Here is a 26,084-nt window from a genome sequence, read left to right as displayed (position 1 = left end):
GCCATAATGTTAACATAATTATTTCTTCCTTTCAGGACCTGTGAACTTATATATTTGTCACAACCCAGCAGTTCGTAAGTACCTCAGAGCATGTTAGTTTTCACTTTTGGGGTTTTTTTTTTTTTTTTAGAGATTTTTGTGGAATAATCCCAAACACGTTGATAGTTTCAGGGTTAGTTTGATTGACTGTTCTATGCTACTTCATAAATTAAGCTCATAGATTTAAGCCCTATACGGCTTATTTATCTTTTCACAAAGAAAGTGGTATGAAATACATGCCTTTTACTACAAGGGAGAACTAATAAGGTTGAAGTTAATTCAGAGCAACATTTTACCAGCTCTGGGAAAAATGCCAATTCATTGACAAAATCTTTTTTCAGAGTATGTTATAGGCATTTTATTAACTAAGACTCAAGAGCATAACTTTTGAGTAAGAATAAACATGAACGTCTATATTAAAATTTCCAAATAGTCTTTTTAAATGTATGATACATGTTCCAACAGTATATACCATTGTAAGAGCTCTAGAGTTTTTCTTCGGAAACAGAACGAGTAGTATGTGAGATTTTCTGCCCCATTGAAGTAATAATGCTGTAGATGATTGATACAAAGGGAAATTGTGTATTAATGACTCTATTAATTAACTCTATTAATTCCACTTGTTAATTCCAACAAGTGAATAACTTAATGTTTATGAAGGCATAGTGTTAATTTGGTAGAGTCACCCAAACCTCTGTTTTTCTGCTTACAGAAAATTGATTTTAATTAGAAAAGAGAGCAGAAAAGCATTAATTGGAAACCATGTATGTCATATTATACCACTTTCTGTGCATATTTTTAGATTACAGTAGAAGATATTCAATATTTTCTTTAAAAAATGTATACTACTCAGGGAAGATATAAATAACATGGTGAAAACACTAACTGAATTGAGACAAATTGAATTCATGTGTAAATTGTGCATTTAAGATGGACTGTATTCTATTATGCGATCAACTCTGGTCTATAATTGTAAAAAATGAAAAAAAAAGGTGTAGTTGGAAAACAGTGTGAGTTTTTTTTTTTCTTCTTTCTATTTGTTTACTAGGATATCTACGGAAATAAATTCTATGTTGGCGCTAAAAGTTTCTTGGCTCACATTTTTACTAGCTAAAGGTAAAGTCATTATGTTTGTTACATACTAATGTTTCAAATGTAATAATTGATAATTCTTTCGAGTAAGCTCAAAATTTTAATTCTATTTAATATTGTTCCTCCTTCCCCCTAGTTCTTTGTGTGACTTTTTAACTGTTTGCAAGTTCTTGTAATTCTGATACTGGAGGCAAGCTTGAAAATGTCTCATTTCATTTCTTTTTCTAATATTTTTCATTCTTTCCTATTTTTAAGAATAATGTTACTGTTTTTATAAAAGTGATATATATTCATGATAAAGAATGCAAATAATACAGCAAAGCAGAAAGAAAAATGTAGAAAAATTACCCAAAACCCACCTAGAAATAATCATTAAAATTATGTGGTTGTATGCACAGAAATGTATCTGGAATAACATTCTGATTAAAAAAGGTGGGTGGATGAGTGCACTCACAAACATATATATAAGTTTCTAAAAATAATATCATATTATTGTGCTATGTTTAAAATATAAAAATTAATTTTACTCAAATTTTATAGAAGAAAATAAGAGAAATGGAAGGAATTGCTTAAATTTATATGTTTTGTCACTTAATCAGTATTATTTCTTAAAATATTACTCTAAGATTATGAAAACATTAAGAGGTTAGAATCTTTATTTAACTTTGTGTTTTGAGTTAAAGCAATATATATTACTCTGCTCTGAAGAGAAAGAATTCTCACTCTTCCTGTCACCTCCCTATTCCCTACTTTCAGATTTGCTTATTTTTTGTTATCATTACATTACCAAAGATTATAATATTTACATTCTGTTCTGTAATTATAATTATCACCGTTGTTTTGTCTCATTTATGCATTTAAAACGGATTCTAAGCTTATTGTCACTCCTGTATCATCATAGCTTCTCCATTTCTGAGTTCTTTATTTTGGTCTGTCCTTAGCTGACTAGATTTTACCGTGACGGAGTTTTTCAAAAAAGCCTTTTTGGCGCTATGTTTTCTATGTTTGACATGTTTATGAACCATGTCCGTAGTCTTTAGACTTGAAGGACAACTTGGTTGAGTATTCTGTTCTTGTATCGTGTTTTTTTTTCCTCAGGACACTATTTTCTGGAATTGAACATTGCTGTTGGGAAATCTGAGACTAGCTTAATTTCCACCCCCCCCTCATTTTCTTCCTTGAATATTTGAAGAATTCCTTTTTTAAAAATTTGAGATTTAATACATTAACCAGAAAGTTTCTGTACCTTCAGTATTGGGATTATTAGTGGTTTAGCAGTCAGATACCAATAAGATAGAAAATGAATCAAATTAAACTTCTCTTTTAAAAATACTGCACAACATAGAGCCATAAGCAAATACGTCATAGCTATATGATTTGTATATTTTGTGTAGCTACACTGTTTTTTTCTTAGGTGTTTATTATATGCATTAATTTCCTTATATACAGCTCTTTATAATAAATATACAGCTCTTTAGTTGTATATTTATTATATAAACTTTTAGGATTTTGTGCTAAATAATTGCTTTATAGATGACTTTATAATTATGTACTATTTTTATTATTTCTTAATGGCTTTGGTTATTTCTTAATATTTTGGAATGGGTTGAAATTGAAAATATATGAGGTTTCATAAATAAATAGAACTGAAGACTAACGTGTATCATTCTTCAGAATGATTTTCAGAGGTAATAAATTTTATAACTCTTACCAAAACTGGAAGTGAGTTTAAAGAAGGAAAAATCAAAATAAATTTAGACATAGGGACTGAATTATTATAATAATACCTAAATGTAAAATTCTCATGGTAGACTTATACTTCATTTATAATTTTTTTAGTAAATTTATTTATTTTATTTGTTTATTTTTGGCTGCATTGGGTCTTTGTTGTGTGGGCTTTCTCTAGTTGCAGTGAGCGAGGACTACTTTTCGTTGCGGTGCGCTGGCTTCTCATTGCAGTGGCTTCTCTTGTTGTGGAGCACAGGCTCTAGGCACATGGGCTTCAGTAGTTGTGGCAGGCGGGCTCAGTAGTTGTGGCTCACGGGCTCTAGAGCACAGGCTCTGTAGTTGTGGTGCATGGGCTTAGTTGCTCCACGGCATATGGGATCTTCCCAGACCAGGGCTCGAACCCGTGTCCCCTGCATTGGCAGGCGAATTCTTAACCACTGTGCCACCAGGAAGTCCCCATTTATAATTTTATAACTTTATATATTTTTATATATTGCAAATCTGACTGAATTATTGCAAAAAAAAAAAAAAAAGATCTTTAACATGCTTCTAGTGATTGTTGCATAAATGAGTATATGGATACAGCCATACCCACAATTTTCCCTGACTTAAAGACCTCAATCTCTACCTTAAGATGTGGACCTTCTTTGTTTTCAGGGCAAGTTTTACAAATGGAAGATGATCTGGTGATCTCATTTCAGTTAATGCTGTGTGTCCTTGACTATTTTATCAAACTCTCACCTCCTGCATTACTCAAAGAACCATATAGTAAGTATTTTAAGTAATTTATGCCCCTCCTACTTCATCATTCAACAGTTGTTTATGGACTTACACTAGATCCAAAACATGGTTCTAGAGCCAAGGGAATAATAAAAAAGAAATCAGACATGGATTCTGCCCTTGAGTAGTATAAGATATAGAAGGAGAGATAAGTAAGCAAGTAATTAGAGTATATGGTTGAAAATAGTCTGGGCCAAAATATAGCAAATACTAGGGGAGTTGAGGAGATGAGAGAGTTTTCCAAGCTGGGAAAGACCAAGGAAGATCATAAAAAAGTGGTGGCATTTGAACTGAGTGTTGAAGGAGTAGTTAGGGTTTGAGTGTTGTGGTAAGTTGGGAGACTGCACTCCCAGTAAAGAGAAAATCAAGAGGCGAGGCATAGATATGAATGAGACTGCACAGGGAAGAGTAGCCCGTTCTATAGGAACGGATTAACTAAATTTTTATTATTGGAAGCTATAATGATTATGTGACTGATTTTTTTTTTTTTTTTTTGCGTATGAACTGTAATTGATCCACTTCAGTGGGTGATGAGATGGGAGGTGTATCTAAATAATAGCTATTGCTGAAATAATTAGATAGCATTAAGCAAAGACAAGTATATTCCTCTTAGAATGGAATTGCTCCCTTTGGTGGCATGCAGAGTAGGATTTAAAATCACTTAATACACTATAGAGAAATGTAAACTTAACTAAGGCTTAGCTGATTCCTTGCTCCTAAAATGTTGACAGTATTAGTAATACTAAAAATAATAGGGGAAAGAGCAAAACATGGAAGTCTCAAAGTGTTGAAGTGGCTGAAAAGCTGAAGCCTAATTAATCTTCGTGAACAATAACTTCCTGGAAAAATGAAACAGAATTTTGAAAAGATGTTGAACATGGCTTGACAGAAAAGGCAGGTCATTTAGCAGAAACCACATGCAAAACAGAGGGGAAAAAATAGAAAACAATATATTTTAAAAATTTCTGAATCTTTAAAAATTTCCTTTATATGCCTTTTCCTCACTTTTTAAAAATGTTATAACTTTAATAAGTTGATATATAACTTTAGGTTGACAACTTTTGTTCTTTTGGATAATTCAAATGTACATTTAATTCTGTAAGTGCCATGTTAAAGAGAAAGCAGGGTAAGATGTTGAATTAACTGGCTATGGTAAACTTGTAATTAGCTTTTTATTATGAAGAATTTCAGTGAGCATAAGAGAAGAAAGTCGTATAATAAGCCTCCATGTACCTATCACCTGCCCTCAATGCATAACTTATGGTCAACCCATAGTCCTATCTGCTGCTCAATTCTACCAGCTATATTATTTTGAAGCACACTTTTGCATACCATTTCATCCCTATAAATTTCAGTATGTATCTCTGAAAGATAAAGTCTTTTAAAAAAGCATAATGACAGTACCATTCTCACACCTAAAAATCAATTAATAGTGATTCTTTAATTTCACCAAATATCTAGTAAGTGTCCATATTTTCAATTGTTTTATAAAAGTAATTAAAAAAAATTTTACATGTTGACTAAATCAGAATCTAAATAAGATCTCTACTTTGTGATTGGTTGGTATGCTTTTAAGACTTAAAAAGTTCTTCCTCCATCTATCTTTCTCTCTTTTTCTTGTAATTTATTTATTAAATAATCAGGTGGTCTTGTTCTGTTGAGTTTTCCATGGTTTAATTTTTAGTGATTGCATCCTATGGTATAGTCTTAACATGTTCCTCTATCCTGTCAGTTTCTTGTAAGTTGTTTGTTGGGCCTAGAGGCAGTTAATACTTTTTATACTTAGTCATCTGTAATCTCTTTAATAGCTGAATTCACATTCAGTTTGAATTGAAAATGCTCAAAATAATCCAGGGAATTTTTTTTTTAAATTACAATTTAGTGTCACATGAGTATATTTGTACGCTTAATTTTTTAAAAGCATCATAATTTATTTGCTAAAACTTTAAAAAATTTATTTTTTATCCTGTATTTACAAATTGAATCCATAAATACATGCTTATTATTTTTAAGACTCTTTTAAGATAGAAAACATTTTTTCCCCTTGCAGACTAGTAGGATACACTTAATATTAGTTTATAAGTTGGCTATTTCCCTTGCATTTTTCCTATGTGTCTGTGGGGTTTTAAATTTCTTTTTTGGGCTAGTTTGGGGCAGAAGAGAATAGGGATGGCAACAACTATTACCAGTATATAATTTACAGTAGATATTTAATAAATAGATTAAACTGTTAGCTTTTTAATGAAGCCTAATAATAAAAGTAGCAGAATGTTACCAAGATTATTTCTGACCTTCCGAGTTATAATTAGAATACTTCATTATTTTATAAGTGGAATGTGCAATTGTTCTTATCTAATTTACCATTTTTACAGAAACAGCTGTAATACCTATTAATGGTTCGCCTCGAACACCAAGGCGAGGTCAGAACAGGAGTGCACGGATAGCAAAACAACTAGAAAATGATACAAGAATTATTGAAGTTCTCTGTAAAGAACATGAATGTAATATAGATGAGGTAATTTAACTTCATGATTTCTTTAAAATAGTTAAAGTAGATTTAGATGTAAGTTCTTCCTAACAGTATATAATTCTTTTATGATGAGCTTGCTTTTTGTAATTAGTGCCAACTCTTTTGCAGTAGCAAAATATTTATAAGAAGTTTAATTTTCATATTCAGTTACTTTGATTTTAAAGAGAATAGCTCCCTCACTCTGGAATCATTGAAATGTACATGATTAAGGCAATAGTTTTCAAATGTATTTGTTCTTTGATTCCTCTGTGGTTACTGATACTCCTAATGTTTTCAAGTATCCTGCTCAGAAAACCCTAGTGTTTTGGTTTAGTGCTAAGTGATACCAACATTAAATTTCTGTTTAGCCTTCTATAGTTACTCTTTTTCTAAATATCACACCAGATGTTAATGACTGGTAGAGGATACATGAACACCCAGGAATTGCTTATCTTGTTAATAAAATCTGGAATGTTAGAATTGGAAGGACTCTTACAAGTAATGTACTTGGCCTCCTTTTACTAATGAATAAACAAGCTTCTAGAGACTGATAGCTGATTACTAACAGAGTCTATGCTTTGGACCATCTGCTACCAGTGCTTCTTTCACTGTGCCGTGCTCTTTCTCTCATAGACTGTTATATTGTCCACAATTCACTACCACTAGATAGCTATGTGAAATGTTGCATCTTTGAAATTGCTCTGTCAACTCTGGGAAGGAATTGGGGGTATGATCTCAAAATCTAGTTTAAGAAGTGTTGGAATGATTTATCAAGATATCTGGGTTTTAGCACTGTGGCTTTTGTTAATTTTAACAAATATGTAGATATAGACATATAGCTGTATCAACTTTACACATGTAATATATTTACTTTTCTAGAATAACAAATTATCTTTGCTAATAAGCTGACAAATGTAGTTGAAATATTTTTTTTTACTCCAGTCTGTTGCTTAGTCCCTCAAGATAATGAGTAGGAATAAATGCAGTTTTCTAATTCCTGGTTGTTAATTCTCTGTATTTTAGAACTACTTATAAAATTGCATTTCAAAAATCAGGAATAAATCATGTTTTTCCTTTTTATTTTAAATAATTCTTCTATAATTTAGAATGTAATAACGATTTGTAAAGTGTAGGTGATTAATAGCTTTGGGGGTAATTCATATTAATTTGACACTTGATTATTTACATGTAGCATTTATAGTTATATAACTATTGGTTAGTTACATTTATGGTTATATAGTTATTGGTTAGTCACACTAATTGGTTAAATAGAACTACCCACCTTATAATTATTCCAGTTCAGTGGGAATTAATTAGAAAACAATACTAATATGTATTACAGAAGCTTAATTCTTAAAGCATTTTTGTGAAGTAGAAGATAGGAACTTATTAATAGGAAGATATTAAATTATTCTACCTTAATAAATGTGGACTGCAAATTGGAAAAGGAAGTTAAGTGAAGAAAAGTAAGTTATTTAAAATTCCATAACACTTTGCCAGTGTAAACTAGTTAGGGGTATAGCTCCAGGTTTTCCAAGGACGGTCTTTATTATCCATGTTAAATGTAGGGTTTTTTGTGTGAAACTGCATAATGACCAAAACATTTTCACTCGGTTTTGAATAGAATTGTTGGGTATTTGTATGTGAAATCATCTTCTCATAAAAGCAGGTCATTTTCCTAAATTTACGCTAAAATAATTGACTCGATATTCCCTAAGCTAGGTAATGTGTGTGAAGTGGCCCAAAAATATGCTTTGGGGAGAAATCAGAGGCAGTGTAGAGAAGTTAAAAGAGTCTTGGCTTTGATGCTAGACAGATTGGGTTTCACTTCCAGCTCTGCCACTTCCCAGCTGTGTAACTTTGGTGAAGTCGCTTAATATTTTTGAGCCCCCCGTGTTTTCACCATTTGTTAAATGTGGGATACTGAAGTTGGTTTCGATGGATTTTCTTCTTATAAATCCCACTTCATTAACAATTCCCCCCTGCACCTCCATTTTAGGACCTGAAATCTGCCTCACATAAATTAAAAAGTGAATAATTGAATTAATTATAAATAAGCATCACACTGGGTTGAATGTAACTCATTGATCAAAATGTCAGTTAACACTTTCATTCTGTTGTTAATAGTGACAGAGATTGTTCTTTTTTTAAATTTTAATGGTCATGTAACTTTATCTTTTTCAGGTGAAAAATGTTTATTTCAAAAATTTTATACCTTTTATGAATTCTCTTGGAATTGTAGCTTCTAATGGACTTCCAGAGGTAATCTGAAAGAAAACGTAATAAAAAATTAATGTGTTTCGGGACTTTAGCGAGGGAGGAATAGTTGCCTAAATTTCTTAGGATCACTTTACTGTATATTAAATATTTTTTACTCAAGGAAAGAATCTAAGTAGAATTGTGGTGAATCAACTTTATATAGTAAGAAAAAACCCCTTTTGAACCCATTTATGCTCAAATGTATAAATAAGCAGCATTTAAAAATTTGCACTAGAAGTTGATTTGTACTAAAATTTTTCAAAAATCAGAATGTAGGCTTTTGAACTTCTAAATGCCATTAAATATTTAAATAAAAGTAAATATCTATAATCAAATTTGATTCTAATTTGCTTTGCTATGCTTCTTTAAGCGTAGGAGCCATGATTAGTGCCATCAACATCATTGGCATTACTGTACTTGGAGCAACTCTTTTGAGGCTTTTTTTTTTGGCCGCAACGCGTGGCTTGCAGGATCTTAGTTCCTCCGCCAGGATGGAGCCCAGGCCCCGGCAGTGAAAGCCAAGTCCTAACCACTGGACTGCCAGGGAATTCACTCTTTGGAGTATTTTTAAAAAGCTACTTAATTGGATGTAGCTTTGGTTGAAATGACTGTGATTATATGGTAGAAACGTTTTACCTTAGTGGTGTGCCATCCATCCATCTGTTTCTTTTCACATTTTTCCTCATATGTCTTGCTCTTCAGTGAGAACAGAACAACTGAGAACTTTATGTGGTAATGTGTGGAGAAAAGAATGCTTAAATAAATGATGAAGAACAAGTACTCATTGAGGAAGCAGCGTTTCAGACACACCTAGTATCAGTCACCAAGACCAAAAGACATGAAATCAGAGAGCTAGATTGCTGATTTTATGGCCTGAGTTGGTAGCTAGTCTTCCTTGAATTAACTAACTTATTCATTCAACAGTTATTTAGTGAGTGCTTAATATATGCCAGGCATTGTGCTAGATATCATCAATGCAGAGATTTAACTCACAGTCATTGTCATTAAGGTGCTGGTGGAAGAGACGGACACAGAAGTAGAACATTAACAGGAGTCTACAAGAGTCTACTAGATGTGTACTCAGGGTGTTGTGATATCTCAGAGGAGGGCTACCTAATCCAAAGTGGGCCAGATAGGTTTTGCGGAAAATTCTTTGGAGGTGATGTGATTTCTGAGCTGAGTAAGGTTTATGAGAAGTGGCATTTCCAGGGGTTGGAAATTATAGGTTTAAAGGCACAGTGATATGTGATAGTATGGTCTGTTCTGTAGAGTGAGTGGTAAGACATGGTACTAAAGAAACAAGCAGGGGCCAAAAGTTGTATTTCTGAGTTCTGTTACCAACTTATATACCAAAAAATATGCTGTTTACAACTCTAAAGAATCTTGGACATTCATAATTTTTTTCCCTCTGAAAGGATTACAGGGTTATTATTAGAAAATTCAAGATAAACTTTACGTTATATAGCACTAATAGCTGCCAGTCAATAAATGATTGATAATTAGTACCTAACTGACATAGGGCTGGAATGACGATTAAGCCTAATCAAACATGAATGGCTGTTCGGCCTAAAAAACTTATGCAAACAAGCAAAAAGTTTACATTTAACTGGATTTTTCCCTACCACTCATTTTAGGATGCAATTTTAACTCTCTCAGGTTGGAAACACTCTGGCTTTAAAAGTCACAGGAGAAGGCTGCTAAATGGTTTTCTGTTGGGCATTGGTTTTTATATTATGATTAGAAAATTATGAATCAGAACTGATAAAAGAATTATAGATTGTAGCATTTGGAAAAGTGTCTAAGATTGGAAATAAATTGTGCAAGTATGTTAATTGGGCTAATTAATTGAGCTTATACTCTTGCCCAAGATACGTAACTGAAGGGAGTCAGAGTGAACCAAAGGATTTAGAAAAGATAGGCAGAATACATAATAAAGGTCTGTTACAGTGTTTGAAAAATTATTTTATATTGATAAGTGTAGTAGAAGATTAAAAGTGAGTGATGTATAGGATGGAGGATCTCAGCAATTAAGTGGTTATAATAATGTCTTTTCATCTTACAGTTCCATCTCAGTATTGTTTTGTAGCATTGGTGATCCTTGTCTAGATAAAATGTGAGATATGTGCATAAAATAGGTTTAAAATTGAGTTGAAAAAAATTTGCAATTTTCTTTACTTCACTTTTAGATATGCCTTATTTATATTCCATGTGAAGTCTGTATAGTGTAAAATTAAGTGTATATTTTTACGAAGATTCTTTAATTAAATCTGTATTTCTGTGTACTGAGAAGTAATGACATGAAAAGGATAATCATCAATATTTTTTGCCTTTGAGGTGGAAAGTCTCTCTAAACAATATGAAGAAATTTACCTTAAAAACAAAGATATAGATGCAAGATTATTTCTGGATCATGATAAAACTCTTCAGGCTGATCCTACAGACAGGTATTATACATGATATATTATTATTTGTTGATATGCTGGTTCATTTTTTAAAAAGTTAATATAAAATTGTATTCTCTTGAATTGTCATATAGAATCCTAAAGTAGGGATGGTTGACGGTAACTACAGGCGCCTGTGAGATATTGTGTGTTCCGTTCCAGGCCACTGCAATAAAGCAAATCACGCAAACTTTTTGGTTTCCCAGTGCATGTAAAAGTTATGTTTACACTGTACTATAGTCTGTTAAGTGTGCAATAGCATTATATCCCAAAAACAGTGTACATACCTTAATTTAGAACTACATTATTTCTAAAAAATGATAACCATCATATGACAATGCAGAGTTTACAAACCTTCAATATGTAATAAAACACAGTATCTGTGAAGCACAGTAAAGCAAAGTGCAGTAAAATGAGACACGCCTGTAAAAAATTTTTGAATGATTGTAAGTGTGGTTAATTTTAAGTCTTTAGCATGAAATCTTTTAATATTAACTAAAAAAATATGTATATATATAAAATTTGGAAGTTAAACACAAAATGTTTCAGATTTTATTTAAGTCAAAGTAAAGTTTTTGGAAGGCGTAATGTTTGAAAAACTTGAGTTTTGATATTTTTTGATACTGAACAATCTTGCTATTAATATCCTCAACATCTAACATTCTAGAGAAAACAAACATCTAACTTGCACTTTCAAAAAAATTCTTAGTGATTGGTACACCATTTGTTGTAAACCTAGTGGAAAGAAACCCAACTTAAAAATTATGATGAAAAAAATAAAATTTTATTTATTTAAGCAGCTTCTGGATCATCTATTTCCTATCACTTCTATTATTTACTTAACCATTTTGTATGATGTTATGAGTCAACAGAAGGTACTTTACTGCTTTTTTGACTCATAAATCACAAATTGTAAGTTTTCAGTCTGAATGACTTTGCTTATCATTATTTAGTTTTGAAATGCAGAGAACACCACGAAAAAGTAACCCTGATGAAGAGGTAAATGTGATTCTTCCACAGACTCCAGTTCGGTATGAATTTTCATACTTTTGATTTTCATTATAATTATTTATTCAGTACTTTATAGTGCTTCGGGTTTATTCATTTGTTTCATTATATATTTGTATATACATGCAGCAAATATATAGAGTGCTCTTTGTATGACAGACATGTTGTTACTAGTTGCTGAGGATATGATTATTAGACGTAGTTCTGTCTGTCCTTAAGGTATATAACCTAGAATGAGAATGTGTTCCATTTCAGTATATAAAAAAGAGGAAAAAAAAAGTATCACCATTTGCTCTGTATATAACCTAGAAAGATTGGAGCCATTTTTTAGTGTCCTTTTCCTCACTTGCTCCCCACACCTAATCTGTTTTCAAGTCTTGTGGAGTCTGCCTCCTGAGTATGTGAGTTCATCTGCTGTTCCCCATTCCTACTCTTCCCACCCTTGTCCAAGATATCTCTGTCCTTCTCTTGGATTTTTTGCAGTAGCCTACTAACTGATCTTGCTGTTTCTACTCTCATGACTATCCCTCTCTCCCTATCACCAAATATATTCTCCAGAGAGCCCCCAGAATAATATTCTAGAAATGTAAATCAGATCATGTTCACCCTGCTGTTAAGTTTGTGATTGCTTCCTACTGCAATTGCAGTACAGTGCAAATTCCTTAACAGTGCCTACAATACCTTATATGATCTAGCTTCTTTTACCTCTCCAACCTCGTCTTGTTTTCCTGCTCATTATGTACTAGCCAGTTTTCTGAACTCTCCAAAATCTTCTTTTGTACTCAGTGACCTTCACATTTGCTTTTGTTTCTTCTTGAAACTCTTCCTTCTTTTCTATGAATTGCCAACTACTACCCTTCTTTTAGGTTCAGCACAAATACTACTTTTTTGAAGACTTATTTCTCTGTGAAGTATTTTCCTTTATTATTCTTTCTCACAGCATCCTGTTCTATTCCTTCAAAGTATGTATCACAGTTTGTAATTATAAATTCATCTGTGTGTTTGCTTGTTTTTGTCAATACCCACAATAGCCTTTAAGTCCATACCACATGGACCATGACTTTCTTGTTCACCATTTAATCATTAGGACCTAGGACAATACTTGGTACATAGTAAAACAATCAGTAATTTTTTCAAATGACTACATAGACACATAAAAATACATTTTTCTTTAAATATAGTAAGAGACATAGGACAAGTTAATGAGATGGCACAGAAGGGACTTTATGAAGTGATAGTTGAACTGAATTTTGAAACATGTAAGTTTGTGTCACAGGAGACTGGCAGCATGTGCAAAGGCATGGAAGTATGAAACAACATGATGCATCTGGGGAACTATAAGCAGCTCTGTATTGATGGACTAAATGGGAAGATGAAATGGCAGGAGAGGAGGGTGGGTACTAGATCATGAAAGGCCTTATATTCCATACTCAGAAGTTTGGACTTTAGCTTGTGCAGGATATGGCCTGTTGCTATACCTGGGTGTTAAGCAGGGCTAGGATGAAACCAGACTTGATTTCTGAAAGTTTACATGGTAGTAGTTTGTGAAGAGATGGACTGAGGAGGGCGTGGTGAGAAATAGAGAGACCTGTCAGTCTGTCACAGTGGTTAGGCAAATTAGGATAACCTGAGGAGTTTTTTTTTTTTTTTTCGAAGTACATATGCCTAGACCCGGCTGCCATAGACATAGTCAAAATCTCAAAATGCTCTACTGCAGTAATTCAGTTGAGAGATGCTGAAGATCTGAACCAAGAGATAGGCAGTTGGAATGAAAGAGCAAGAACAGGTTTGATAAATAGTTGATGAATTCATATTTAGAATATTATTCTTAAGGCATTTATGGGATATGAAGAAGATAATGTAGTAAGTAGTAGGATATAAGGATCTTATAGATTTGGGAATCATCAGGGAGAGTTAAAATCAGAAAAACAGGGTTGGGGGGGTGGTGTGATGAATTGGGAGATTGGGATTGACATGTATACACTGATGTGTATAAAATGGATGACTAATAAGAACCTGTAGTATAAAAAAATAAATAAAATAAAATTAAAAAAAAAAAAAAAAGAACCAGAAAAACAGATGAGGTTGCCTGAAGTGACAGTGCATAATAGCAATAACGGTTGGCTAAGGGCTGAACCCTAAAGAATGCTAGCATTTAAGGACGAGATAGAAGTTAGATTAAAGAGAATGAGAGGTGTGATTGGGGAGGCCAGAGAATGAAGCCAAAGAAGCCAAGGGAGGAAGGGAGTTTCAGAAGAGAGCAAGTGTTTAAGAGTGTCAAATACCTCAAGAAAATCAAGTATCAGAACAAATAAAAAAGATCTTTTGGTTTTAGCAGTTGGTCACTTATGGCTTTAGTCATTGTGGCTTAAGTAGATAAGTACATGTACACGTCATAGAAGCAATATATTTAAAAGTTGAGGAAGTGTAGATATCAGTTTAGAGAGGCTTGACTGAGAACACTGAACATGTTTTATTAAATAATATTTAAAAACCCTTTGGCTATAAACATTCTACAGTTTTTTGCATCATTAAACAGTGCCTACAGAGTAGCAATGAACTGCTACTCCAAAATTGGAACATTAGTATTTACTGTATACCATACACAGACACGTGCACACACACACACACACACACAATTATATAATTAAAGAGATCTTAAGAGATTGACCTACTTTTATGTTTTAGTGATGATGACTTCTAAAATTATGTATGCTTTCATCTTGAAGTTCTCTGTAAAGGACAGTCACTTGGTTCTCTACTTGAGTTACTGAATATCTTACCGTCTTTATTTGAAAATATTTAATATTTAATTGTAATAATGTTTTCTTAAAATATTACCATTTTGATGCCAGTTTATGTTTTATCCTTAAAATAATGTCATTACTTTCATCAATTGTTTTGTTGATATTTAGTTCTATTAGTAAATAAGCATATCAGTTCTTTAATTATAAACTTACTGATGATGGACATATGCTTTCTTAAAGATTTAAGTAAAATGTAATTCCTCATAAACAGCAGTACACTAAGGCTTTTATAAAATCTTATTTCAGAGAACCTCTTAAACAGGAGACAGTGAGATTGAGGATACGTGTAACTTATGAAATAGATACTTATCATTTTTTTCTTTTTATTCCTTCATTGCTTAACACTTCTTCCTATTTTTTCTAGGACTGTCATGAATACTATCCAGCAATTAATGATGATCTTAAATTCAGCAAGTGATCAACCGTCAGAAAATCTGATTTCCTATTTTAATGTAAGCCATATATGAAACATTATTTATTATGATATCTTGGCAAATAAATTTGAAATTAGAAGTTAAAATACTGAGTGTTTTTTTAAACAGCCATTTCCCAACCAACATGTAGTTGTCTATTATCTTATTTCTTGCTTTTTTTAACTCTCCAAATTAGATATTATTAGTAGTATTATTTGTTTGTTTTAAATTTTTATTTATTTATATTTATTTTTGGCTGTGTTGGGTCTTCGTTTCTGTGTGAGGGCTTTCTCTAGTTGCGGCAAGCGGGGGCCACTCTTCATCGCGGTGCGTGGGCCTCTCACTGCCGCGGCCTCTCTTGTTGCGGAGCACAAGCTCCAGACGCGCAGGCTCAGTAGTTGTGGCTCACGGGCCTAGCTGCTCCGCGGCATGTGGGATCTTCCCAGACCAGGGCTCGAACCCGTGTCCCCTGCATTGGCAGGCAGATTCTCAACCGCTGCGCCACCAGGGAAGCCCCAGTAGTATTGTTTTATTTAGACAGTGTTATTTTTAGATTTTCTCATATTTACTTTTTGTGTTGCTCACCATTCTTTTTTACAACTTAGACCTCACTTTCATAATTATTTTCTTCTTTCTTCAGATACATCTTTTAATCATTCCTTTAGTGGGGGTTAGTTTGGGATGAACTTAACAAGCTTTTTGTTTTGTTTTGTTTTGTTTTTTGTCTTAAAATATCTTTACTCTTGGACTTCCCTGGTGGTCCAGTGGTAAAGACTCCGCTCTCCCAATGCAGGGGGCACAGGTTCGATCCCTGATCAGGGAACTAAGATCTCACATGCCACAACTAAGACCCGGCACAGCCAAATAAATAAATAAATAAATTACATACATACATACATATATAAATATTTTTAAAAAAATATCTTTACTCTTATTTTTTGTAAGGTAGTTTACCTGGATCTTCAATTCTAGGCTGACTTTTACTTTATCTTAGTAGTTTGAAGATATTACTTCACTATTTCCAGGCTCTCGTTGCTACTAAGATGTTTTCTGTCAGTCCATCTGTTGTTCCTTTGTAGTTAATCTATCTTTTCTCTCTGGCTCTTTTAAGATATTTTCTTTGAATGTGACATTAGACAGGATTTGACATTTGCCATATCTCTACAGTCTTTTTTATTTAGCCCACTTTCATGTACATTTCTTGAGTGGCCCTGTGTGCATTGCAGTTTGCAACTCCTGATGGACCCTGAGTTTGATATCTGAAGGACCCCTGCTAGCCTCCCTCCCCTCAAAAAAGGGAGAGAGGAAGAGAGAGAATGAAAACTAGTGTCTATATTCCTTGTTTGCTCCTTTACTCCTTTAAAATCAAGTGAGGCTTGGGAGCCACTGACATGCTCATCTGTGGCAGTTGGATGAGGCTAGGAGACTTATTAAATTTGGCTTATCCGGTAAGTGCTTTGTGTGGTTAACATTCCATTTAATATCATAAGCTGCCTGTGGTTTTGTCATATTCTTTGTTGTCTTCTTGTTTATATTTCCACCCCCCCAAGAATTAACAGAGTATTTTCTGTCATCATATTCATAATTGTGTTGGCTCAAAACTGCTTTTGTTTGTCCAATTTGCATAAAGTTGCTTTTATTTGTGGGTTATCTGTAGCACAAGAATATTTCCCAAACATAGCTACCCAGTTACTTAGAACTTTTAGAAGGGATAATGGTAGAAGTAAAAAGAATGATAATCTCTCTCTTCTTAAATATTGTTTTTAATATTTCCTCCAACATTTGGAGTATGTAGGAAGTCTTTTTTATTTTAAACTACTTCAGTTGGGCAGAAAATTCTGCCTCAAAGACATTTTCCAGAGCTCAGTTTAAAGCTTAACATTAAATGACGCACAACAGTTTAACTGCAAAGTTTTATGCACACTACAAATGGCCTATCTCAGAGTGGGCATATCTTGAAGACCATTAAGTTTTTCTTTGAATTTGCTTCTTTATTAGTTCAGGTGTCTTCATTTTAAAAATTAATGCCATCTTTTCTTCTGTGTGTAAGTAAAATCTTAGAAGCTATAGACATTTTTTTCTTCCAGTTTTATTGAGATATGCTTGATGTACAGCTCTGTATAAGTTTAAGGTATACAGCATAATGGGTTGACCTACATACATCATGAAATTATCATCACAATAAGTTTAGTGAGCATCCATTATCTCATTTGGATACAAAGTAAAAGAAATAGAAAAAAAATTTTTTTCCTTGTGAAGAGAACTCTCAGGATTTACTCTCAACAACTTTCATGTATAACATACAGCAGTGTTAATTATATTAATCATGTTGTACATTACATCCCTAGTACTTATTTACCTTATAAATGGAAGTTTGTACCTTTTGACTGCCTTCATTCAGTTCCCCCATCCCTACCCCATCCCCGCCTCTAGAACTACAAATTTGATCTTTGTTCTATGAGTTTGTTTGTTTCTTTTTGAAGTATAATTGACCTACAACACTGGGTTAGTTTCTGGTGCACAGTATAGTGATTCCATATTTCTGTACATCTCAAAATGATCACCACGGTAAGTCTAGTTACCATTTATCTCTGTACAGAGATATTATATAATTATTGACTGTATTCCCTATACGGTACATTTCATAGCTGTGACTCATTTATTTTGTAACTAGAAGTTGGTACCCCTTAATCTCTCTCATCTGTTTCTCTCTTTCCCCACATCCCTCCCTTCTGGCAACCACCTGTTTGTTCTCTATCTCTATGACTCTGTTTCTATTTTGTTGTGTTTGTTCATTTGTTTTTTTTTTTTAGATTTCACATATAAGCGAAATCATACAGTATTTGCTTTCTTTGTCTGATCTACTTCACTTAGCATAATACTCTCTGGGTCCATTCTTGTTGTCACAAATGGGAAAATTTGTTTTTTCTTTATGGCCAAATAATATTCTTTATGGCCAAATAATATTGTGTGTATATACCACATCTTTATCTATTCATCTATCAGTGGGCACCTAGGTTGCTTCTATTCTTGGCTATTGTAAATAATGCTACAATGAACATAGGGGTGCATATCTTTTCAAATTAAGTGTTTTCATTTTCTTTGGATAAATACCCAGAAGTGGAATTGCTGGATTGTATGGTAGTTCTGGTTTTAATTTTTTGATGAGCCTTCAAACTGTTTTCCACAGTGGCTGCACCAATTTACATTCCCACCAACAGCACACGAGGGTTCCCTTTTCTCCACACCCTCGCCAACACTTGTTATTTGTTCTCTTTTTGATAATAGCCATTAGACAGACGTGAGGTGATATCTCATTATGGTTTTGATTTGCATTTCTCTGATGATTAGTGATGTTGAGCATCTCATGTGACTGCTGGCCATCTGTATGTCTTCTTTGGAAAGATGTGTATTCAGTTCTTCTGCCCATTTTTTTAATCAGCTAGTTTGTTTTTTTGGTGTTGAGTTGTATGAGTTCTTTGTATGTTTGGATATTAACCCTTTATCAGATATATCGTTTGCAAATATCTTCTCCTATCCAGTAGGTGGCCTTTTCTTTTTGTTGATAGTTTCCTTCACTGTGCAGAAGCATTTTGGTTTGAAATAGTCCCGCTTGTTTATTTTGCTTTTGCTGCCTTTTCTTCTGGAGTCAATTCCAAAATACTATCTCCAAGACTAATGACAAGGAGCTTACCACCCATGTTTTCTCCTAAGAGTTTCATGGTTTCAGGTCTTATGTTCAAGTCTTTAATCCATTTTGAGTTAATTTTTGTGTGTGGTGTAAGACAGTGGTATAATTTCATTTTTTTGAAACTGGCTTTCCAGTTTTACCAACACATTTATTGAAGAGACTGTCCTTTTCTTACTGTATATTCTTGGCTCTTTTGTGGTAAATTAATTGATCACGTGCATGGGTTTATTTTTGGGCTCTCTATTCTGTTCCATTGATCTCTGTTTTTATATCAGTAACACACTGTTTTGATTACTGTAGCTTTATTATATAGTTTGATGCCTCCAGCTTTGTTCTTCTTTCTCAGGATTGCTTTGGCTATCTGGGGTATTTTGTGGTTCTGCACACAGTATTGAATTGTTTGTTCTATTTCTGTGTAAATACCTTGGAATTTTTGACAAGAAGTTTATTGAATTTGTATATTGCTTTGGGTAGTATGGGCATTTTAACAATATTAATTCTTCCACTCCATGAGCATGCAATAGCTTTGCATTTATGTGTGTCTTTTAACGTTTCTTTCATTCGGGTCTTAAGTTTTCATTGTACAGAACTTTCACCTCCTTGGTTAAATTTATTCCTAGATTTATTTTGGATACACCTGTACATGCGATTGTTTTCTTAATTTCTCTTTCAGATAGTTTGTTATTAGTGTATAGAAATACAACTGATTTCTGTATGTTGATTTTGTATCCTGCAACTTTACTGATTTTTTTTATTAGTTCTAACAGTTTTTTTGTGGAGTCTCTAAGGTTTTCTATATATAATATCATGTCATCTGAAAATAATGACAGTTTTACCTCCTTTCCAATTTGGATACCTTTTATTTCTTTTTCTTGCCTAACTGCTCTAAGACTTCCAATACTATGTGGAATAAAAGTGGCAAGAGTGGGCAACCTTGTGTTGTTCTTGACCTTAGAGGAAAAGCTTTCAGCTTTTCACTGTTGAGTATGATGTTAGCTGTGGGCTTGTCATGTATGGCCTTTATTATGTTGAGGTACATTCCCTCCATACTCACTTTGTTAAGAGTTTTTATCATAAATCGATGTTGCATTTTGTCAAATGCTTTTTCTGCATCTACTGAGATGATCACATAATTTTAATCTTTTATTTTGTTAATATGGCATATCATTGATTGATTTGCAGATATGGAACCATCACTGGGATAAATCCCACTAGATCATGGTATAAGATCCTTTTAATGTATTCTTGAATTTGGTTTGCTGATATTTTGTTAAGGATTTTTGCATTTATTCAGGAGGGATATTGGCCTATAATTTACTTTCCTTGTGGTGTCCTTGTTTTGGTATCAGGATAATGCTGGCCTCATAAAATGAGTTTGGGAGTGTTCCCTCATCTTCTGTTTTTTGGAATAGTTTGAGAAGGATTGGTAGTAATTCTTCTTTGAATGTTTGGTAGAATTCACCAGTGAAACCATCTGGTCCTGGGCTTCTGTTTATTGGGAGGTTTTTGATTACCTATTCATTCTTCTTACTAGTAATTAGTCTTTTCAGATTTTCTATTCCTTATGATTCAACCTTGGAAGGTTGTATGTTTCTAGGAATTTATCCATTTCTTCAAGGTTGTCCAGTTTGTTGGCATTCAATTGTTCATAGTAGTCTCTTATGATCATTTGTATTTCTGTGGTATCAATTGTAATATCTGTGAGGCTGTTTTTGATGGATAATGGAAAGGGCTAACAAATCTGTTCTTCTCTAACTTGCCAGCAGAAAATTTAGATAATAGAGTTTTTTAGTTGTACTCTAGTATTTTTTGGTCACTGTTATCCCAGAATGGAATCCTTTATGTTCCTCATATTTTCAGTAGTTGTATTTACCTAGTTTATTGTGGAAGTGTTTCCACAGTATAAACAGTTGAGAGTGATAAGTCATGTACTATAGAACAGAAAATGTTAATTCTCTGATTAAACAGTATTCTCAATGTTAATTTATGTTTTTCGTTCTTAAAGAATTGCACAGTGAATCCAAAGGAAAGTATCCTGAAAAGAGTGAAGGATATTGGGTGCATCTTTAAAGAGAAATTTGCTAAAGCTGTGGGACAGGGATGTATGGAAATTGGATCACAGGTAACTTGAGTTCATTTTGATTAGTGCCACTATATAGTAAATAATTTCTAATGCAACATCTGTCCCAATTGTATAAATGCTGTAATAGTATCTGTCCAATAGTATAAAATATTGGCAGATACCATATCCCAGCTGCTTGTGTATGCTGCTACTTATGGAAAGCTTTATGGGACAGCTCCCCTCACTTCATTACAGAAACCAAAAGTAAACATGCAGAAAATTTTAGAAGAATTGTAGAAAATTTAAAAAACACAGTAAGAAAAAAATCAAAATCTTGCTAACATTAAGTTTTTGGTGTCTATTCTTTAACTTTTACATATATGAATATTCATGTATGCATATACTTATACAAATGGAATCATATTATACATGCCATTTATCAGTGATATTATTAAATGATGTTGTTTTTACTATTGCTATTATTATTTCAGAAAATCTAAAACTAATATTTGGTAAGCCAGTGGGCTCTGGATCAGAGCCCTGGGTTTATATCTGGCTCTGTCATATATGAGCTGTCATCTAACTTCTCTTGAGATTCAGGTTTCTATATTTGCTCTGCTTTGCTCTGTGGCATTAATGAGGTAATATATAAAATATATTTGAAAACTGTAACCTACTATACACATTTATTTTGGTGTAGTGAGGTTATATTTTGATTCCATCTGTGTTTTAAACCATTATATTTAAAAGTTCTTTTTGGTTATATATGAAATTTGTACTCATAATTTGGAATGAAGGATTTTGGGGGGGGGGGGGTGTGTGTGTGTGTGTGTTTATTTATCTATAATTTGACTGTTCTTTGGACTAATGAAAACTAGTTATTTGATAACTTTTTGCTTATAAGATCAGGTAGGTCTGATTTTTGCCTTTGACCAGTTTTATGGAAAGAGACTATTCTCTTAATCCTGGAGAGCTATCTTGAAAATATGTGTTCTAGGTCACAAGAAGTATTACATTAGTATGTAAAATGGTTAAAATAGTACCAGGTATGTAATATATTCTTAGTACACGTATATCTGTTGAATGATGTAGACTGAAGTGGAATGATGGAAAACCAAATACTGGACCCCTCCTCTTGAAAATTTGTCAGGAATGTTAAAACCGTCATTTTATACTTAAATCTTGAGTTTTAGACAAGCAAGCTTTTGTGATCTCTTGGTAGCCATATTCCTAAGAAGGGTCAGGAATGTGTCTCAAGAGAAAACTTTTAAAAAATTAGTAATTGTTATGGTTTTCTAAAATAGTGGGATCTAATTTTTTTTCTTTCTTTGTAGCGATACAAACTTGGAGTCCGATTGTATTACCGAGTAATGGAATCCATGCTTAAATCAGTAAGTTAAAAAGAACATAATAGAAAAAAAATTTAATGCTGACACAAGGCTTCAGTTAATTTTTTTTTAATCTGTTTTAGGAAGAAGAACGATTATCCATTCAAAATTTTAGGTAAATTTTTGTTTTAGTAAAACAATCTCTTCTTTTTTTAAAAGGAAATGTTACAAAATCATTCTTTTTTTTCCTTTAGCAAACTCCTGAATGACAACATCTTTCATATGTCTTTGTTGGCATGCGCTCTTGAGGTTGTAATGGCTACATATAGCAGTAAGTTAAATTTTAGTAAATAAACATTTCAGTTCAATTTAAAGTTAAAAAAAACTTACCTAATGTGTGGTATGGGTTTTTGTGGTGGGGGGAATGGAGAAGTTAAGGAGTTAAGGAGAAGAAATGCAAATTTTAGATCAGTATATACTGAAGAATGTAATTGGTTACCGTAATGTGGTCACCATAAAGTGGTTTATTAACCTGAATTATTTCATGTCATCTTGGGAATAGTTTCACTAGACCCCTATTCTGGGCTATCCTGAATCCAGGAAATGTACCTATTGAAACCCCTTCAAAGACTTATGAGACTGTAAAATGCCTGAGGAGTACTATTGAGCAGCTTCCACTGATATGGAAGCACTGCTACATATATATTCTGTGGTTATGAGACTAAAGGTTGGAGCAAGAATCCACCAGATAAACAGAACAGAGGCCACCAATAGTGGGTTTTTTTTAAATATAATTTTAAACATGTATTATTTTGCAAATAATGTTGCAAATGTCAAAAAAAAGTTTTGTTTGCAAAAAACAAAAGAAGAAAATCTAAGGATACAAATATATAATAAAAGAGAAACTTAAATTAGTAAACAAATATGGACAACTGTGAATCCTCATTTATAACCAAGGAATACATAATTAAAACATATTTTCTTACCAATCAAATTATCAAAATCTTAAAGAATCACTTCCTCTCTTAATCAAGGATTAATGAGACAGCTAACATGGATATGCTAATGCATTGCTGGTTAGATGTTAAACGTGTCCCGGATACAAGTTTAGGGTGTTTAAACCTTTGAAAATTTGATATAAGCTGTGAGCCTTCTATCCAGGAAAGACATATATGCACAGACACTCAAACTTTGGAAGCCTATTTCCTAGGAGTCTGTGGACCCCAGAATAAAAAATTCTGTTCTAAATAAAAATTTTTGTTTAGACTTACTACTGTGTTTTAATTTTTTGTTTGATAAAACCTTCAAACCGAAAAATATGTCATTCAAGGCTTAACATTTCATACCTAAGTTATGTTTTTCTTTCATTTTTAGGAAGTACATCTCAGAATCTGGATACTGGAACAGATTTGTCCTTCCCTTGGATTCTGAATGTACTTAATTTAAAAGCTTTTGATTTTTACAAAGTGATTGAAAGTTTTATCAAAGCAGAAGCCAACTTGACCAGAGAAATGATTAAACATTTAGAACGATGTGAACATCGAATCATGGAATCCCTTGCATGGCTCTCAGTAAGTAACTAGCTAAAATAGTTAAAGATACTCATATGCATATGGATAACAGTTATCTGTTAGTGAGAGGTATTTGTTAACATTTACCTCAAGAACAAATATGCAATTTAATGAATAATGTAGTTTCAGTGTATAGCCCAAGAAGTAAGTGGAATATTAGAATGGAGTTTTCTTTGAGCTCCCCAGACTGTCTGATATAGGGATTTATTTATGAATAGCTTTTCTTAAAGCTTGGCACTTCAAAACAAAGCAGAATTCTTTAAAGTATTTGGGAACTTTATTTAAAATAGAGGTGTCATGTATGAAAATTTAAATGCCTGCTCTTAAAATTTCAACAAAATGATGAAAAAAATTGAGATTATGTTATTGAGATGATTTAAAAATACAGATTTTTAGTTCAATTTAACCTGATTTTTTTTGTCCCATTGTTAAAGGTAATCCAAAAATCTACACAACTATAGTTATTGTTTATAACATTATAAGGGCACAAAGCATATTCTGTAGGTAGTCTATGTATAGCATATAAGCTATTGATAAGGCTTTATTTTAGTAAAGGTGACATTTCCTATGTAGTAATAGTAAAATATTTATATGAAGTTCTTCTATTATGCTCTTTAAATCTTCATAGTTGGGTAATACTTTGTTAATCATCAGGTTTGTAGATTAATATAGAGTTGGTTTCTTCTGAAACTGTTGCATGCTAAGCATATATCTTTTCATTTTTATCAGTATATAGAAATGGCAATAGAAAAATTAAGACTTTAGTTATATTAGAATCCTAATCTGTACATGTAAACCAAGTTTTACTTTTTTGATATTTTAAAAATGTAATGGCTAAGAGTAACTTGTTTCTTAGTGCTTTTCTTGTATTGCTGTATAGACAGAGTGGATAGAAAAGGAGAGAAGTATGGGAAGTTGATAGAAAGACATTGTATTGCTAAGATTGAATTGGGTAACTCCTTTATACAGGAGCTTCCACTGTAGAAGAAAAGGAGTGGTTACGAGAAAACTCTCAGAATCCGGGGGTTAAATGAAAGTAGCAAAAATAAATAAGTAGATCAATAAATGAAACAAGCAGATAGAGTACTTTTCAGAGGCTGTTGTGCCCTCTCTTCCTGGAAATTGAAATCAAGACATCACTGTATCATCTGAAAGTGACTATTCTCATTTCTTTTAGAGAACTACTTTTATTTCCATCAGTACACATCTGCTGTATGCCTTGCATTGAGATAGACATTGTGAGAATATAGAAAAGACATGGGCTCTGAAAATTGTGGAGGAAATAGTAGAAATGTATGGTTTAACAACTGCTTGTGCTCAAGCCTGTTTAGTTCAGTTACTGGTGTTCTAGGATTCAAAACAATATTCCTTTATTTTTGAGAATTTTTGGAGAAAAAGTGACATGCACAAAGTCTGGAAAAGGGTATAATTTTTTAATAATAGGATGATGTGGAAGTCATAATAAGCCTCTGAATTTAAATTCTAAGTGTGGTATTTCTAGGAGATGAAATTATAGATGATTTTTAATGTTTGGATTTTTAAAAAATCAACACATACTACTGTTTTAATTATAAAGAATGGAGTGGTAGTGGGTAACTGTGAAGATAAGTCATCCTACACAAACACAATATGTGAATTTTTCCTGTGAGAATAATTGACATTTTAGAGAAGAGACATACTATAGATCTATCTGAGCTTTCACAGGCTTTAGGATTTTTTTCTTTATTGAAGTATAACATATATACAGAAAAGAATATATCACAAGTTTTAGTTCAAAGGATTTTTTACAAATTAAATATACCCACATTACCAACATATACAATAGATCAAGAATCAGAGCAATTGAACACACCCATGATATCAAAATCCAGATCAAGAATCAGAGCAAACTTTCATGGTTTTTTGATTCTGTATTATAATAAGGGTCTCTCATTAAACTGTAGTGATTTATAAGAACATATTCAGTGTTGTTTACCTAGGGAAACATCAAGTGATATATTACTTACTTTTACCTGTTGATAATTTAATGAAAGAAAGAACATCATTGTATTTTTAATGGTTGCATGGGAAAAGGGTTCATTATCTTTATTTCACAATCTTGAGAAATAATAAATCAAGAACAGAATAACTTTAAGAAGGAATAAGCACACTTCTGTTTCTTTTGATCCCAGAGAGATTAACAGGCAATATATGAATGTAAAATGCTAAACAATCTATTGAAAAACCTAGTGAAATCTTGTTCTCTGGAAATTTGGAGGATTAGAGGTGGTTTAAAATAAACCATACCTAAGCGTTAGATTGAATGACTTCCAGATGTTTAGACCTCTTAAACCTGCTAAGCAGTTTATAATGCCAG

The 26,084-nt window shown here is 32.8% G+C and overlaps 1 protein-coding gene across 4 annotated transcripts in view; it reads left to right on the top strand.

The window, feature by feature from the left end:
• RB1 (RB transcriptional corepressor 1) overlaps positions 1-26,084 on the top strand; it is a 131,313-nt gene that overhangs the window by 38,462 nt on the left and 66,767 nt on the right. For all 4 annotated transcript variants that reach the window (XR_011071092.1, XM_068526980.1, XM_068526981.1 and 1 more), the window contains exons 5-17: positions 36-74; positions 1,088-1,155; positions 3,517-3,627; positions 6,012-6,154; positions 8,333-8,410; positions 10,742-10,851; positions 11,802-11,879; positions 15,028-15,115; positions 20,773-20,889; positions 22,164-22,220; positions 22,301-22,332; positions 22,412-22,488; positions 23,532-23,728. Coding sequence is in view for 3 of the 4 variants with exons in the window: in XM_068526980.1 (XP_068383081.1) it covers positions 36-74; positions 1,088-1,155; positions 3,517-3,627; positions 6,012-6,154; positions 8,333-8,410; positions 10,742-10,851; positions 11,802-11,879; positions 15,028-15,115; positions 20,773-20,889; positions 22,164-22,220; positions 22,301-22,332; positions 22,412-22,488; positions 23,532-23,728 (1,195 nt within the window). In the remaining variant the exon portion in view is untranslated. The remainder of the gene's footprint in view (positions 1-35; positions 75-1,087; positions 1,156-3,516; positions 3,628-6,011; positions 6,155-8,332; positions 8,411-10,741; positions 10,852-11,801; positions 11,880-15,027; positions 15,116-20,772; positions 20,890-22,163; positions 22,221-22,300; positions 22,333-22,411; positions 22,489-23,531; positions 23,729-26,084) is intronic.

The sequence above is a fragment of the Eschrichtius robustus genome, chromosome 18, assembly GCF_028021215.1.
Source record: "Eschrichtius robustus isolate mEscRob2 chromosome 18, mEscRob2.pri, whole genome shotgun sequence".
Classification (NCBI taxonomy): Eukaryota; Metazoa; Chordata; class Mammalia; order Artiodactyla; family Eschrichtiidae; genus Eschrichtius; species Eschrichtius robustus.
The sequence above is the reverse complement of the archived record's forward strand: the minus strand, read 5'-3'. Positions and strand labels throughout refer to the sequence as shown.